The following is an 18,233-nucleotide window of genomic DNA, read 5'->3' as shown; positions in this document are numbered from 1 at the left end:
TAATCTGCATCTGTCATTCATGCCTTTCTATCAGAATATGGAATGTGTGATGTTTGGCGTGCCCTAAATCCTCATAAAAGAGATTACTCCTATTTTTCACATGTGCACCATACATAGGGATGGGTATCGTTTAGGTTTTATCCAATACCAGTACCAAACCGGTACTTTTGAAACGGTGCCGGCGCTTAAACGGTGCTCGAACCGGTGCTTAAAGAATGGAGAACACAAAATTGGTCCAAAAACCTCTCATGTTCAGTTGTTTTTTTGTAAAAAGATAACAATGTTAGCCTTTTCTGCAGCTATAGGGGATTTATGGCATCACTCTTGGCTGGAAGCAGTGCTTAATCAATGGAAAAAACACAAACTTTGTCCAAAAACCTCTCATGTTTAGCTGTTTTCCACTTTTTCTTTGGTCATTTTAGCCTTTTTGGCCAGGGTTAAGGGAGTATCTGCCATCAAACAAGAAGACAGCCGCATGTAACTACGAAGGTGTTTGCTAGTTCACCTTTCATGCATTAATTTAATAACGTGGTTAGCCTACTCAACGTAAATTACACACAAACAACATTAAGCTACTCACGCAGAGAAGAACGGCTGCTGCTGCCATCATCATCCGTCATCATTTCTGCTACACTGGGAGGGGGGACCAGGACTCTACTCTTCGGGTTTTTGGGGAATGTTGCTAACTCCGGGTCCGATAACAGGCAACCCACCCACAGTAGGTGTGCACGGTGTGAGGTCTCGCAGCAAGCTATCAAATACGGTGCATTTCTCGGCTTTTAACAAAATGCTATACGTCGCCAGGTGTTTCATCAGATTCGAGGTGTTCCCTCCTTTGACAGTATCACAGTATCAGCTTAAAGCACTTGTTGCAGGCTGCTGAGTTTGCATCTTTTGCTGTGAAGTACAGCCAGACTTTGACTGCTTTTAATCATTTTTAATCTGTAGCTGTAGCTCTGCTCTAAAAGAACGTACGTACCTGGGCCCGCCTACTATCCTCGGAAAGGTAAAATGATTGGCTAGAATCCAAAGTGTATGACATCTCAGGAAAAAAAGGACCGAAATAAAGCACTGAAATGTGCGCTGCTTTTCGGTCTGGTTACTACCGTTTATATCAGAACCGATACCGGTACCCATCCCTAACCATACATATTCAAGAATTGATTACTTTATCATTGACATTAATTGTCTCCAGCAGGTCCACTCCTGTGCCTACCATAGCATAGTTATTTCAGATCACGCCCCTCTTACTCTGTCTCTGTCTCTTCCACATCCTCCTGTTAAAGCTGCACAATGGCGTTTCAACTCGACCCTTCTGTCAGATGAAAATTTTGTAAAGTTTATCCAGGATGAGATACGTTTTTACTTTGCCACCAACTCTTTCCCAGAGACTTCCAGCCTTGTCGTATGGGATGCCTTTAAGGCTTATATCAGAGGCCAGATTATTGCTTATTCAGCAAGAATTAAAAAACAGTCCACCCATGAAAGAAATAAGTTAATGCAACAAATTAAGGAGACCGATGAACAGTATGCTCTCAAACAGAGTCATGAAATATTTAAAAAGCGTGTAGAACTTAAAACAAGACTTGACCTACTCACAACGTACTCGACTGAACGTTTACTCTTACATGACAAATCCAAATTTTATATGCATGGTGACAAACCTGATAAATTACTGGCGAGCCTTCTAAAAGGTTCTAGGGCAAGGCAAAGTATTCTTAAAATTCGACAACAAGATGGCAACATAGTCACAGATCACGAAAAAATCAATGAAGTGTTCAGAGATTTTTACTCACAGCTTTACACCTCAGAGTCCCAAACTGACTGCATTGCACTTAATGAGTTCTTAGCTAAACTTGACATTCCTGAAATTCCACCGGAACTTAAAACAAGGCTGGATGAACCCATCTCTCAGTTAGAAGTTTCCTTGGCTATAGCTTCAATGCAATCTGGCAAGTGTCCAGGCCCAGATGGCTTTCTGTCAGAATTTTTCAAACACTTCTCTTCATTACTGTCCACACAGCTTAGTGCAACCCTCACGGACTGCATCAAACAAGGATCTCTTCCTCAGTCATTCTATGAAGCCTGGATTACACTTATTACAAAGAAAGGAAAAGATCCGTTGGAATGTGCCTCCTATAGACCCATTTCTCTATTGAACGCAGACGCTAAAATATTAGCCAAGATACTTGCCCGTAGACTAGAAATAGCTCTTCCAAAAATTATTTCAAAAGACCAGACAGGCTTCATTAAAGGTCGTCATTCATATTTTAACATAAGGAGGCTATTTAACATAGTTTACTCCAGCCCTACAGACTCTGATGAATGTGTAGTCTCGCTTGACGCTGAAAAGGCCTTTGATCGAGTTGAGTTCGATTATCTCTTTGCAGTCCTTGATAGATTTGGCTTTGGAGCAAAATTTACTTCATGGATTAAATTACTCTATTCTCAACCATCTGCTACAATACGAACTAACCTCCAATTATCAAAACCTTTCAAACTTCACAGAGGCACACGCCAGGGATGTCCTCTCAGCCCCCTGCTTTTTGATCTGGCCATAGAACCCCTTGCCTTTGTGTTCCGCAGTTGCAAAGAGGTACACGGCATTTGGAGAAACAATACAGAACACAAGGTAGCGATCTATGCAGATGATCTCCTGCTTTTTATTTCTAAGCCCTTAGCCTCACTACCATCTGCATTGAATCTGCTTAGTCAATTTGGTCAGATTTCAGGGTATAAACTGAACCTTAATAAAAGTGAGCTCTTCCCGCTAAGTAGCAAACCAAGTATGTTAGACTTCACCTGCTTGCCACTGTTTAATCCAGTTCAAAGTGGTGCATAGAGCACATTTCTCAAAATCCAGACTATCCCGTATCTATCCTGAAATCCATAGGACCATATTGTGACAGATGAAACCGCTGAAGCCTCACTGATCCACATGTACTGGTCTTGTCCCAATCTTGTTCAGTCCTGGGGCCTGTTCTTCGTACCTCGCTTACTACATCCAAGATCAAATGACACATCCAAGATCAAATCATCGCGCTAACTTTGAGCTCGCTAATCCGGTTCTCCGAACACACCTGTTGTTGACGATTAGTATAGCTGGATGAAGTAATCTGAGATCACTGGGTGGCTTAAAAGGGGCTACGCATCGATAGTAGAAACATTGATCCCCAACCCTGTGATTGGTCGGCGAAGATGTCGAAGGAGCGCGCTCAGTATTTCACGGCAGCAGACCAAGAACTCTTGATTGAGGGATATCAGGAGTTTCAGAGTTTAATTAAAACGCAGGGGAACACTGTAAAGGCTGCAAAAGCAAGGAGAGAGGGCTGGCAGAAAGTTGCTGACAAATTAAACTCGTAAGTGATCCATGATATTACATTATATCATGTGATATTATTTTATTCCACATTATATTATATTACATCATATCCTCTTCCACATTAGAGCCACAACAGGACCCACTAGAACATGGCAAAAAGTAAAAGTGAAATATAAGAATATTCCACAGAATGGTAATATTTATCACTTATATTGCTTTTAGTCTATGACAAGAGACCCTGGAATAATCTGTTTGTTTGTTTATAACAGCAACCAAGAAAAGGGCAGAGCAAATAAAGACAGGTGGTGGTCCTGCACCCCCTCGTCACACCCCTTTTTGTACTGTGACATTTATTGACATTGTGGGTTTTTTTGTGTGTAGTTTGACATAACACTCCATCACTTTTACCTGTTCCCATGCAAGGGGTGACTGAAGCATGCACAGTAAGTCGGGAGTAAGTATATATATATATATATAGAGAGAGAGAGAGAGAGAGAGAGAGAGAGAAAGTAAATAATACCCTCACGGGAGAATCGATATCTCTCTATGAGCACACCGTCGCGCTGAGCTAAAGGATCCCGTCTATCCCGCAATATACGCTAAATTCTGTAAACTCTCCTTATCAATCTTGCACCTTCCTTGCTCGCGTACAAACGGACAGGACATGGCTGCGACAGACTTCCCAAATCCACCTTCGCTTTTTTAGCCGTGGTCTGTCATCTTGATTGCACGTAGTAATTTACTATTACTACTCTAAAATATGAATTACATCTGACATGATCTACTACATGTAATAGAATGATTAATGGTACATTTCCCTTTTTTTCGGAAATGACCTGTATGTATCTGTATGAAATCAATAAAAGAATCAAATACATTATCTTTAGTTACATTGATAATATTTATTTATGGTAAAACAGTGGCGAAATATCGCTCTTGCTTTCATATAACTGCAGCGGACATACCTGAGTGGCCGCGATCTAATCCTATTTACATAAAGTAAACCTGCTCCCGAGCAGGTTTACGCTTACGGATCTGTTGCTATGACAGCAAGTGCCAGATGAGCTTCGGAGAACCGAACAATCCAGGATCACGCGAAATCGTCAACATTCAAATCCGGCTAACTTACTTAGCGAGGTACGAAGAACAGGCCCCCTGGTCAGACATTTTTCATACCCTGTCCAGGATTCTCAGTGAGACCCTGGCCCCTGGCCCCCTTCTTGCTCTGTTTGGCATCAGTGGGAATGAGGTGCTTCTACCGGCCTCTAAAAAACAGGCATTATCATTCTGTTCCCTGTTGGCCAGGAGGGCAATCCTACTGAGGTGGCGGGATGCTGCCCCTCCCACTCACAAACAGTGGTTATATGACCTCATGGGGTGTCTAAAACTGGAAAAGATAAGACACTCACTTCAGAACTCCACTGGGAAATTTCAAAGCATGTGGGGACCCTTCCTTGATGCTTTTCAAAATCTATAAGAATTTTCCAGCAAACTCTCTTATGCCAGGTGTGGAAATACAGTGTGCAGGTTTAGGGCAGTGGCCTGGGTGGGAATGAATGGGATTATTTTGCAGGGATTATGTTACTTTGGGATATATCATACATATGTTTATATTTCTCTTTCTTTCTTCTCTTTCTTTCCCTTTTTTCTTTTTTTCCTTTTATTTCATAGCTGAAGATACATTTCTGAACTCATTTCACAGCCTAAATGTAATACTTAACCTGAATGTACAGATCATCTGTAACCCTTTTCTTTTCTTTCTGTTTATATGTATAATATATATGTTGATGTTTATGTGTATAAAAGGAAAACTTCTTAATAAAAAGACATTGTTTTAAAAAAAGAAGAATATTTCAAGGATAAAAGATCTGATGTCTCAACAGGACCTGGAAAAACTAGTCCCCATGCATTCATCTTTAGTCTTGATTACTGTAACAGGATCTTTACAGGTCTACCTAAAAAACTCAGTCAGACAACTACAGCTCATTCAGAACTCTGCTGCTAGAGTCCTCACTATGACCAAAAAAGTGGACCACATCAGTCCAGCTCTGAGGTCTTTACACTGGCTGCCTGTCCGTCAGAGGATAGACTTTAAAGTTCTGATGCTGGTCTATAAAGCTCTGAATGGTTTAGGACCAAAATACATCAGTGACCTCCTGACCCAGTATGAACCTTCCAGATCCCTCAGGTCACCTGGATCCTGTTTTTTATCAGTTCCCAGAGTCACAACCAGACATGGAAAAGCTGCATTCAGCTTTTAATCTCCATATATCTGGAACAAACTCCCAGAAAGCCTCAGATCAGCTGAGACACTCAGTTTATTTAAATCCAGGTTGAAGACTCACCTATTCTCAGCTGCATTTCAATAAAGCACCAAATCCGCACTGCTGTACTTTTAAGCTTACATTTCAAAACTTACATTTTAACTACTGATTCTATCTACTGTTCCTTCCTTTCCTTTTTTCCATTTTAAATCATGCTTTTTATTTGTTTTTGTTTTTTAATGTCTCTGTAAAGCACTTTGAATCACCATGCTGTTGAACTGTGCTATATAAATAAACTTGACTTGCCTGTAAACTTGGTAGAAAATAGATTGAAACTGGATTATGTTTTCTTCTACTTCAACAGAAAGTACACAAAATAGAAGACCAACACATCATTCAAGTGCTTTTAGTGTTTGAACAACTCACTCAGTTTCTTTTCAGGTTGTTTCTTAACATTTTGCTGTTTGATTGCTGTGTTTTTTGCCACATCTCTGGGATTTTCAGTGACCTCAGATCTTGTCATGTCAGGATGATCTCTTGCTCTCTGTTTCAAAGACAACCAAGAATATATTTGTATCCTTATTTGTTATTTCTTTTGAATGGTAAGCTTGGATGGAGAAAAGCAGACCAAGAAAATAATATAGTCTTATTATGAAAATCATTTTGAGCAAGATTCAGTTTAATCCAGTTTTTTTTATATAACACCAAACTATAAAGACAGTCACCTCATTGTGCTTTATATTGTAAAGACCCAATAATACAGAGAAAACACCAACAATTAGACAACCGCCTATGAGCAAGTGCTTTAGTGACAGTGGTGTTTTAAGTTATCTTTATTTTGAATGGTAAGTTTTTAATAAAATAAAACAGTCTTACCTCAGGAAGGCTATTAACGACACCCTTTTCTTCTTTGATCTTTAGTGCAGGTTTCACAGGTGTTGAAATTGTGCTGCTTGTTGTCTTCTCTGAAAAAAGAAAGATGATTAAAATATGAGCATACACACTTTGGGATTATTAGAATTTAATTGATGTTGATGTTCAGTCTGATCTTCAGCAGATCATCTTGACCATGTCTCCATGTCTGCACTGAGTTGCTGTCATGTGATTGGCTGATTAGATTTTTGCATTAATGAGCAGTTAGACAGGTATACCTATGCCCGTTTAGTGACTTTGGGAAAGTAAAACTATTCATTAGAGAACACACCTGATCTGTTTTGATCACAAAGACATACAGAAACAATATTTTATTTGAACTGCAAACATAACTATTACAGTAGTTAGCTGTGTGCACATATGGGCTAAAACATTTGTAAATGCTGACATAAAATAAAAAAAGCTCCTAAAATTTGCACAATCAAACCAGTGTTGTGAAGGATTTCACTCATTGTTTGGAGAACTTCAATTATCATTTCAGAACTGAGCCAAATTAACTGTACAGTGGTCCCTCGTTAATCGCGGGAGTTATGTTCTAAAAATAACCCGCGATAGGTGAAATCCGCGAAATACCCAACTTTATTTTTTACAATTCTTATAGATGTTTTAAGGTTGTAAAACCCCTCACTACACACTTCATACAATTTTCTCAGACAGCCATGAACATTTTCACACTTTTCTCTCTTGTTTAAACTCTCTCAAAGTTCAAACCTTGGTAGAAAAATAACTTCAGTATTATAGAATGAAACCAAAGGCACCCACGGTGCAAAACGTTTCATCAATATTGTTGTGTTATGTAAATTTGACAAGCTGAACGCATTCTGTACTGTACAGGAGACACGGCACGAGATTGATTTGACAATGGTCTACAGCCAATCAGGAGGAAGAACACAATGCGCTGTAAAAAACAAAACAAAACAAAAAGCAAAATTGCACACAAAGAAAATCCGCGAAACAGCGAGACCGCGAAAGGTGAACCATGTTATAGTGAGGGACCACATACACCCACACTCATCTCACATAATCAGAGGTTCAGAGGACGACCCTGTAAACTTGGTAGAAAATAGATTGAAACTGGATTTGTTTTCTTCTACTTTAACAAAAAGTACACAAAATAGAAGACCAACACATCATTCAAGTGCTTTTAGTGTTTGAACAACTCACTCCGTTTCTTTTCAGGTTCTTTGTTAACATTTTGCTGTTTGATTGCTGTGTTTTTTGCCACATCTCTGGGATTTTCAGTGACTTCAGATCTTGGCATGTCAGGATGATGTCTAGTCTTCTGTTTAAAAAACAATATAGATTATATTAGTATTTATTTTAAATAGTTGGACTGGATGGGGTAAAAGCGTACATTTGTAATTTGTCATGCTGAACCATAATATTTGCCAAATTTCTATCTTGATGACGGTGCTGGTGTAAAGTAGAGTAATCTAAGATGATTAACATACTCAAAATTACCAGCAATAAAATCTCCAGTAAAACATTCAAAGAAAATAATCTGTCTTGCCTCAGGAAGGATGTTAACGATACCCTTTACTTCTTTCATCTCTAATGCATGTTTTCCAGGTGTTGGAATTGTAGCTGTTACTCTCTCTGAAAAAAGAAGAAGCATTATTTTCATACACAAACAAGGTTTTTGTTATCTTAACATACCAATAGGAAATATATTGGAAATGTCACCTTTGATATCACTGCTGTCAGTATGGTTAGAGGCAACAGCAGGCGCAGTCTCGTCTTCATCATTATCACTTTCTTCATCCTCATCATCCTCACTGCTAGACTCATCACCACCAACATCCTCTTCATCCATATGCTCATCTTCCCGTTCTTCATCCTCATCTTCATGTTCAACATGATCTTCCTCACTTTCTTCTTCAGAATAACAGATATAACTGTTTAAAATATTACCAAGTACACTGAGAATTTTATAAGTAGTTCTAAGTTAACGAATATTCCTTCTCAACTTCTGCACAGTATTTGTGAAAACTACTGAAGTTTTGAAACAGCTCATTAAAAATAATAAAATAATCTTTGCATGCTTTTGATTCATATTCTCAAAACTTCTCTGGTTTTGAGGTACAGATAAAGAAACTGCAGACAAACCTGTTGAGTCGCATGATTTTCGTTTTTTTTTCTTTGGTCTATATCCTGTAGTGGTTAGATAGCCTTCCTGTAATAAGTTAGTTGAACAGTTTATTTAGTGAAATCTGATTTTCGTAGATTCATAGAAATGGACAAAAAAGAAAAGTACCTCAAACCAAAACTGCAGAGGTAGTTCATTGTAGAAAATAGTTGACTTCCATTTTCTACATGGCTCTTTTCCTGCAAGCTTCTCAAACTCAGGTGGACTGTACAAGCAGCCTTTATACTCAATACATGCCTCACCTACGCCAAGCATCGACATCACAAAAAAGAACATATTTATAAAGAAAAAATTTATCATTTTCATGAAAAATTATTTATGTATTTATTTTTTATATATTTTACAGGGCTGTATGTACTTGCCTTTTTTCAACTTCTCTACATCTAGGATGCCCCTTTTGGTTCCACATTTTACACGCCACAAGTCTGTTTTTTGCAACAACAAAAAAAGAAGTAATTTCTCTATAAAAAAAAATATGGTGAATATATTTTCATGGTCAATGTACAATGTATCATTCATTTGCAAATGTTGAAGTTATATAAAGAGAGATCCCAGTTGTGGGGCTATTTCCAACTTTCATTGTAATAGTTGTGTGTGGTGGAGGTTGGTGGGACAGGTGTGTGATGTTTTAGTAAATGAGCTCTCTCTCTCGATGTGTAATTTTTAGTGAAGCTGGAGCAGAGAGTGGAGAGGTGTGTCAGAGTGCAGCTGGAATCTGCACATGTGGGTGCCGAGTCGGGGAAACAGACAAAGAGACTGTCAGCAAAAAAAGGGGGAAATAAACCCAAACTGTGTATCCACTTGTGGCCCTTCTTCACATTGTGATAATGCAAATATTTACAAATCAATTAATTTTCATTTATATAGCACCAAATCACAACAACAGTCACCTCGAGGCATTATATTAATTATATTGGAAGGTACAGACCCTGCAATAATACAGAGAAAACCCCAACAATCAGGGCCCCTATAAGCAAGCACTTTGGTGACAGTCAGAAGGAAAACCCTTTGAACAGGAATAACTAGGCACAGGGAGGAGCAACCATTCTGTCACGACCGGTTGGGGTGAGGGAGGGAGACAGGACAAAAGACATGCTGTGGAGTTGGTTCTTCAATAGTTGATGCTGCCTAAATAAGATTAAAAACAATTTTTCCTAAGTTTATTTATTTCTGTATTTATTTATTTATGTATTTAATTATTTGGCCTCAAAATGACAGTTCACCCCTAAAATGAAACTTGTATCCTCTGGCCTTTAATCTCCTAGGACTTGGCGTCCACATATGTAGACATCACATTTTGGGTTGTCTAGACAAAAATACTAAATTTTGCTCTACGTAGGCCTGATATCCACCTATGAGGACATTATACTGCCACTGTTCTATCAAAATTTAAAGCGAATGTCCTCATGTATGGATCTCATTTTTCTCAGGAACGAAAAAATCAGGTAATTCTTTGTTTTTACATTCATCCCGTCCCAATCAGCCCAAAGAGCAAAGAGAAATTAAAAATGCATGCTGTGAAAGATTTCTGATCTTAGGTGCTTACTGTCACTTTGGATGAAGACTTTAAATCATTGGGTTACTTAACGTAATCCCTGGTTCTTTGATAACAGAGTGAAGTTTTTCACTATGGGAATCGCCTCGGCGTGACCAACTATGGAAGCTCCAATGACACCACGTCTGTCTATGGCAGACCTGTTGAGCAGTGCTCAGGGCTCCGCCCCCTCATTCTAACAGGGCTGACCAGCCCCTCCTAACTCATTCCAAGCAGATTTCTTTCTGTGCCTAAGCAAGGAGGGAAGTGTTGGTCATACACCTCACTCTGTTATCAAAGAACCATGGATTATGCTAAGTAACCCAAAGTTCTTTTTCTAACTTCGCTCGGTGTTTCACTATGGGGGATATGGCCCACTCCCGGATCGCGCCAGCTCCCGAAGCTACGCTCCAGTACAGCTCCAGGATCTCAGGTCGAACCTGAGGCTCCAGAATCCAGCACTGCCTGAGCCAGGGATGACTGTGCAACATCCAGCCGATAAAACCGGACAAACATGTCTGGCGTAGGTCAGCTTGCTGCCGCACAAATATCCTCGACTGATACACCTCTGAACAAAGCCCAGGATGTGGCCACACCCCTAGTGGAGTGCACTCGGAGGCCTGCGAGCCCTCACAGCTATAAGCCAGAGCTATGCCCTCTACAATCCAATGAGCTAGCCTCTGGCGTGATAAGGGCCTGGCCTTGTGAGGGGAGGCCCAGGAAACAAACAGCTGATCCGACTTCCTGAATCCAGCTGTTCTGTCAACATAAGTCCCCAAGGCCCACACTAGGCACAAAGTGTTTAGCCTCTGCTCCGTCTCCGAGGAAAATGGAGGGGGGTGACAAGCCAGGAGCTCTACTGTAGAGCACCTGTATGAGCTTTCCAACACCTTAGGGACAAAGGCTGGGTTAGGCCTCAGATGTGCTTTAGTGAGTCCCTGAGTGAGCTGTAGTCAAGAGGGGTGAAGAGACAGAGCCTGTAATTCACTAACTCTCTTGGCTGTGGTTAGATCCAACAGCAGAGCGGTCTTAAGAGAGAGAAACTTCAACCCCAATGCCCCCATAGGCTCAAAGGGGTGGTGGGGGATGGCGTCAAGAATGACTGACAGATCTCATAAAGGGACCAGTGGTCTAGAGACTGGGAGCGTTCAACACGCCCCCCTCATAAAGCGGCACGCAAGAGGGTGCTGACCGGCAGGTTTATCACCAAACCCCATGTGACAGGCTGAAATAGCTGCCAAATAGACCTTTATAGTGGAAAAAGTTCTCCTTTTGTCCAGCAAGTCCTGAAGAAAACACAACAGCTCCACCACTGAACACTGAAAAGGGATTATCTGCTTTTCATGGCACTACTCTTCAAAAACCCGCCATTTACTGCTGTAAATGGAATGGCTTCTGGCATTCTGAATGTTTCAATAACCTTTGGAGGCATGCCTGCTGCCTTCAAATTCTACTTCTTAGATTTTCTCAAATGCTTGTTTATTTTATTTATTTTTTAATTTTTATTTTTATTTATTTTTTTACTTTACCATATGGACCATCCCAGCCTTGCCGTAATGGTCTGTTTGATTCACGTTTTATTGTTTATTTAGTTTTATTTTCACTTGTTAAATACGGGACAGACTTGACTGGGGAAAAGAAAGGGGAGAAAGAAAAGGAAAGAAAAACAGCGGGGAAGAGGGACGGGGATAAAGGGCAAAAAACAACAAAATAAGCAGACAAAAAATACATATATCAATCACCTGGATCACCTGTTGAGAAAGAAAAAAGAGAAAACAAGCAAAAAAAAAGAGCAACATAATAAACAACATCACGATGATCTATGGGAATGTAACAGTAAAAACTAAGTATTAAACATTATTGTGCAGCACGTAAGATCAACAGCGCACAGTGTGCTTTGAGGTAGGAGGCAAAAAGGGTGTAGTTTGTGTGTGTGATCACCCGTGTGTACACCTGTGAGCATAAGCGCGCTTGTATTTAAAAGGTTCCTTCATGTAATGATCTGCTAGAGGGTGTGGGGAGCCACAGCCCCGTCCTCCAGGGCATGAAGCAGGTATGGAGGAGATCAAGACTCTAGACATCCAGAGGCCCCCAGAACACAAGAGACCAAGGAAGACCAACAGAGGGGCAGCTGCGCCACCATCCCAGAAAGAGCTGAGGAAAGTCCCAGACGAGGGGTCACTCAGTAGCTGTGGAGCAGAAGCCAGGGGGGTTCCAGTGATGTGCCCGTGAGCTCCGCCAGCAGCCAGCTGTGCCAGAGTGACCGAGCCCCGGGCCGAGAAGCCGAGGGCACCCCATCCCCGAAGTGGCCCGAGCGAGCCCCAGGCTCCAGGCCCCGACAAGCAGCCACCAAGGAGTGAGCCGGTGGGTACCCGGACGCCCATCCCCAGACACAAAGAACCACCAACGCACCGATGTCTGAGGGCGTCTGCCACTGGCAGGGGAAGTGGTGGGGGGAGATAAGCCTACATACCTTGGAGGGCCTGAGATGTCCCTAGAGGGGTGGCGTCTGATACCCGACCTGACATACAGACACAGACATACAGGCACACACAGATACAAACATCCATTCCCACCCTCACACTCTTGTATGCAATTACTCAACACTCACCCAACGTGGAGACAGACATAAAGAGACACTGTACACACACTGTACACACAATCACACTCCTCAAGTGTACTCTAAGCCACAGGTCTAGGTACCCTTGCCCCCGGAGGGGGAAACTGCACCCAGACCCAGGTAGTGTTACCCTTTTCCCTGGGGTGGAGAGAAGCAGACTGCCCCGGCTCGGCAGCAGCAGGGAGGCCCCACATTCCAGACCCCAATCGGACAGCCAACTCCTCCTCCCAGCCCTCCTGCTCCAGCGGGCCGCAGGGAACGGGGGTGTGTGAAGACTCCAAACCTCCCTCCACCCGCTCATATGTAGTGTTGATGCATGTGTGTTCTAAGGTGCATTTAAAACCCAGGAGGGCATGAAGCTACCTGCCAGAGAGCAGCAGGTAAGCGCATAGCCCCTCCTGATAGCCCTCAATGTCTACATGTATTTAAAATTGAGAGGTGGGCAACGATGCCAGGGGGGAGGTTGTACACCCTGATGGTCTTTTGGAAACCGTGTAGCGTGCCCACCCCCAAGATCCTATATGTATGTGTAATGAGAGTGTGAGTAATGTGAATGTCTAAGTTGTGGGATAAAATTGAGGCAAAGGCAGCCAGAAGGGGACAGAGGGGGGGATGCCTCCCCTGCACCCTGGTGACACACCTTTACCCCAAGGCCCTGCATGTGTGGGTGATTGTGGTGGAGCGGGAAGAGGGGGGCAGCTGGAGATGGGGAGGGAAGGAAGGGAGGGTCAAGTGACCCCTCCCTGGGGCCAGCTCCCCCGCTGACCCCAGTAGGCACCCCCATACTCTGCAACCCGCCAGGGAAAGGCCCCCAAGGCCCTTGGGGGCTTGTTTAATACACGTAGATCCAGAATAGGACGGAGCAATGTTCCATCCTTTTTCGGGATGAGGAAACAGTGGGAGTAAAAGCCCTGCTGAGCTTCTTAGCTTGGAACCACTCTGATCGCCTGTTTGTGTAACAGGGAGGATATTTCGGCCTCCAGCACATTTGCTGAATCGCCACTGGCCACGGAAGTTAACACTTCACCGAATCTCGGTGGTTTTACCGCAAACTGTAGTCTGTAACCATGGGAAATGGTTGACAAGACCCAGGGATGAACTGCGCATGCATGCCACTGCTTCAGCTGCGCTGCGAGAGGGCCCCTGAAGACACGGTAGTGTGACATCACCCCTGTCTCCCGGAAGGTGTTGGGGCCGTCCCCCTTGGGATAAGCGTGAGCTCCCCCCGCTGTGGACAAAGAAATAGCAGTGATTTCCTTCTTTTTTTTTTCTTCCCCTGGCAAACTGCCTGGCTGCAGAAATGCACATTTTATTTCTTTTGTTACCCCCAGAACACAATGAAGTGTTAGGTGACTCTGGGCAGTGCTTGGTGACACTGACAGAGTGCTTAGGAGTGCTTGGTGACACTGTGCCATTTGTCCACAAGTCTGTCCTCCCTGAACCTGAGGAGGAAACTGAGAGGGTGCTCCTGATGAACCGGAAACTCATGGAGACCCTGAACCTTGGAGTGATTTGGTTACCTTTTCTAACACCTTTCTTCTCTTTGGGGGAGAAGAGAGGGGTGACGCAGAATGTTGCAGATGTGCTAGGCTGACCATTTCTTTTTCCCCTCTCTGGGGTGTGGCGGCCTGTTCTTTGCAGCAGCTGCTGCAAAGGAATGCTTGCCCCAAGGTCTTGGATTCTCAGGTTTGACCTGGTGGGCAGACTGAGGGCCTCCTGCTCCTCTCTGCATTCTGGTCCCACTTTGTCTCCCTCTCACAGCTGCTGCTGCTGCCACAAAGCCAGCTCTTGGCACCAGCTGGGGCTGAGGGTTAGGTTTTCTGGGTAAGCAGAGATTGAATGCTTCTCCCTCCTGCTTTGTGCGATTGCTTGTCTCTCTCATTCTCTCCAGGGCTGGGCCAAAGAGACCCTTGGTTGGGTCATAAGCTGCCATCCATGAGCTCAGCCTTCTGAGCATCACCTAAACCTGACAGGTTTAGCCACAAGGCTCCTCACCCGAGACTGCAAGGCCCATTATATGGCCACACCCTTGGACTACTTCCCTGGAGGAGCGAAGAATGAGAATGAGATCATTAACCATGCAGATTTCATCCCAGAGGGTTGGTTTTGGGGAACCCGAGTCCAGCTGACGGCCCATGTCTTCCAGAATTTCTCCCTGATATGCTGATAGCAGTGTGACTGCATTAAGCAAGCATACTGACTGTGCAGCGTATTTGTACGTCCTTTGATAAATACATGCCCTGAGGCGATCCATCTTACAGGGCAAAGAAATGCTAGAAGAAGCTGAGACTTCCCTGCGGTTAGGGTGAAGGTGATACGCCACTGAAGGCTCCACTGAAGGGGGTTTGGTCAGCCCCAGTTCACCCATCCCCTGGATCTCAAGCTTAGAGCAGCCCTTGGTCGGAAGCTTGCTTTTAAAAGGGATTGACCAATAGCGACTCATTTCTCTCATGCAGTCCGGGACTGCTGGCAGAAGCTGCTTCGATGGCGGCAAGGCTGGTGGGAGCCTCTTGCTGCCATACAGATTGCGTTCTGCCTCTTCAGCATCCTGGGTGGCTGGCCATGGGATGCCTAGCTTGGTAGCAGCCTGTTTGCAGACCTCGTACAAATTGCTGTCCACCAGGGGGTGCAACTTCAGCCCCACTCAGTAGCCTGGACTGCTGGGGAGGGAAGGTAGAGTCATCCTCCTCCTCATCATCCATGCATCCTCGCCACCCGGCTCGTCGGCATTTTGATCAAGGAGGTGCTCAAACGATGGGGGCATGAGCGAGGACTCTTCTTCCATCATCCCCGCCCAGTTTGTGGAGGCTCGCGGATGACGGATATCACTCATAGCAGTAGCGGCCGACAGGCAGGGGTCCTGACTGTTCATACTGCTACTCTCAGCCTCCTTTCCAGGACTTTCTCTGGCATGAACACACAGTGTGTTCACGCCAGAGAAAAAAGGTGCTAATTAGAATACAGTTACTTTGTTGAAATAAATGGATTACACAGCGGTCTTTTCCTGTTTCATATGTTAGGCTATCCCCTCTCTATCCCCTCTCTAATTTTGATAATTCCACGCATTGCTGGAAACCCAAACAAAACACGCAAGAGGCTCTAATGTAAGCGTCTTGTTAATGTTGGTGGCATCAATTACACAATGGACACTGAGCCAGCACAAAAGCGCCAGCAGTGTACAGGCAGGAATGCATTTCTTATTTGGAAATTCTGACACCACTTCATATTTAAAGAAGAAAGGGATGAGCAAAATCTGACCGTGCAATGCAAACTATGTTTGCCAGCAACCAAGCTGCTCTCCGCGTCAAAAGACTCCAACCTAAATAAACATCTGGAATTAAGCTTGTTTTTTTTAAACTAATGCTAGCCTACTGCAACTACCTTGTTTTAGTTGTGGTAGCTCCCTGGGTTAGGTGCTACATCAGTATGTAAAGCGCTATATAAATACAGGCCATTTACCATTTAGTATACTATACTGCTATTACACTATTATACTATTACTAAAGGCTACTCGCCACCAAGCTAACATTGTTAGCTGGCGGTAGCTGAGGTTAGATCATGGACCGCAGACTGTTTGACTGAATGGGTAGCATTAACAACCTGCTCGCTGCAAATAATCATGTACAGTTCTGAAAGATGTCTATGAACTAACCTCAGCTAACACCTGCTAACAATGTTAGCTTGGTGGCGAGTAGCCTTCAATAATAGCAATAAATCACACAGCAATAGTACACTCATGTACAAACCGGATTCCAAAAATTTTGGGACACTAAACAAATTGTGAATAAAAACTGAATGCAATGATGTGGAGATGGCAAATGTCAATATTCCATTCAGAATAGAACGTAGGTGACAGATCAAAAGTTTAATCCGAAAAAATGTATCATTTTAAAGGAAAAATATGTTGATTCAAAATTTCACGGTGTCAACAAATCCCAAAACAGTTGGGACAAGTAGCAACAAGAGGCTGGAAAAAGTAAATTTGAGCATAACGAAGAGCTGGAAGACCAATTAACACTAATTAGGTTAATTGGCAACATGATTGGGTATAAAAAGAGCTTCTCAGAGTGGCAGTGTCTCTCAGAAGCCAAGATGGGTAGAGGATCGCCAATTCCCACAATGTTGCGCAGAAAGATAGTGGAGCAATATCAGAAAGGTGTTACCCAGCGAAAAATTGCAAAGACTTTGCAGTTATCATCATCAACTGTGCATAACATCATCCGAAGATTCAGAGAATCTGGAACAATCTCTGTGCGTAAGGGTCAAGGGCGTAAACCCATACTGGACGCCCGTGATCTCCGGGCCCTTAAATGACACTGCACCACAAACAAGAATGCTACTGTAAAGGAAATCACAGAATGGGCTCAGGAATACTTCCAGAAACCATTGTCAGTGAACACAATCACCGTGCCATCCGCCGTTGCCAGCTGAAACTCTACAGTGCAAAGAAAAAGCCATTTCTAAGCAAGATCCACAAGCTCAGGCGTTTTCACTGGGCCAGGGATCATGTAAAATGGAGTGTGGCAAAATGGAAAACTGTTCTGTGGTCAGACGAGTCACGATTCGAAGTTCTTTTTGGAAATGTGGGACGCCATGTCATCCGGACCAAAGAGGACAAGGACAACCCAAGTTGTTATCAACGCTCAGTTCAGAAGCCTGCGTCTCTGATGGTATGGGGTTGCATGAGTGCATGTGGCATGGGCAGCTTGCATGTCTGGAAAGGCACCATCAATGCAGAAAAATATATTCAGGTTCTAGAACAACATATGCTCCCATCCAGATGTCATCTTTCAGGGAAGACCCTGCATTTTTCAACAAGATAATGCCAGACCACATTCTGCATCAATCACAACATCATGGCTGTGTAGGAGAAGGATCCGGGTACTGAAATGGCCAGTCTGCAGTCCAGATCTTTCACCTATAGAGAACATTTGGCGCATCATAAAGAGGAAGGTGCGATAAAGAAGGCCCAAGACGATTGAACAGTCAGAGGCCTGTATTAGACACGAATGGGAGAGCATTCCTATTGCTAAACTTGAGAAACTGGTCTCCTCGGTCCCCAGACGTTTGCTGAGTGTTGTAAGAAGAAGGGGAGATGCCACACAGTGGTGAAAATGGCCTTGTCCCAACTTTTTGGGGATTTGTTGACACCATGACATTTTGAATCACCATATTTTTCCCTTCAGATGATAAATTTTCTCAGTTTCAACTTTTGTTCCGTGATTTATGTTCTATTCTGAATAAAATGTTGACATTTGCCATCTCCACATCATTGCATTCAGTTTTTATTCACAATTTGTTTAGTGTCCCAACTTTTTTGGAATCCGGTTTGTAGTCGTAAAAAGCATGACAATATATTAAGTAATCCAAAGTAATTGAATATGTTACAAACTACATTTTGGGGCATGTATTCT

The 18,233-nt window shown here is 43.1% G+C and overlaps 1 protein-coding gene across 30 annotated transcripts in view; it reads right to left on the bottom strand.

Moving 5' to 3' along the window:
* Positions 1-18,233, bottom strand: part of LOC102081056 (glutamic acid-rich protein) — a 149,753-nt gene that overhangs the window by 126,806 nt on the left and 4,714 nt on the right. For 26 of the 30 annotated variants that reach the window (XM_025906806.1, XM_025906805.1, XM_025906835.1 and 23 more), the window contains 8 exons: positions 9,028-9,090; positions 8,774-8,907; positions 8,626-8,692; positions 8,203-8,394; positions 8,030-8,115; positions 7,684-7,801; positions 6,463-6,551; positions 6,013-6,130 (listed from right to left, as the gene is read on the bottom strand). In XM_025906806.1, the coding sequence (XP_025762591.1) occupies positions 6,013-6,130; positions 6,463-6,551; positions 7,684-7,801; positions 8,030-8,115; positions 8,203-8,394; positions 8,626-8,692; positions 8,774-8,907; positions 9,028-9,090 (867 nt within the window). The remainder of the gene's footprint in view (positions 1-6,012; positions 6,131-6,462; positions 6,552-7,683; positions 7,802-8,029; positions 8,116-8,202; positions 8,395-8,625; positions 8,693-8,773; positions 8,908-9,027; positions 9,091-18,233) is intronic. The other 4 variants (XM_025906816.1, XM_025906812.1, XM_025906827.1 and 1 more) reach the window with 4 other exon arrangements.

This window comes from Oreochromis niloticus, linkage group LG4 (genome assembly GCF_001858045.2).
Source record: "Oreochromis niloticus isolate F11D_XX linkage group LG4, O_niloticus_UMD_NMBU, whole genome shotgun sequence".
In the NCBI taxonomy this organism is placed as follows: domain Eukaryota; kingdom Metazoa; phylum Chordata; class Actinopteri; order Cichliformes; family Cichlidae; genus Oreochromis; species Oreochromis niloticus.
This window is presented reverse-complemented; position numbering and strand designations above follow the sequence as displayed.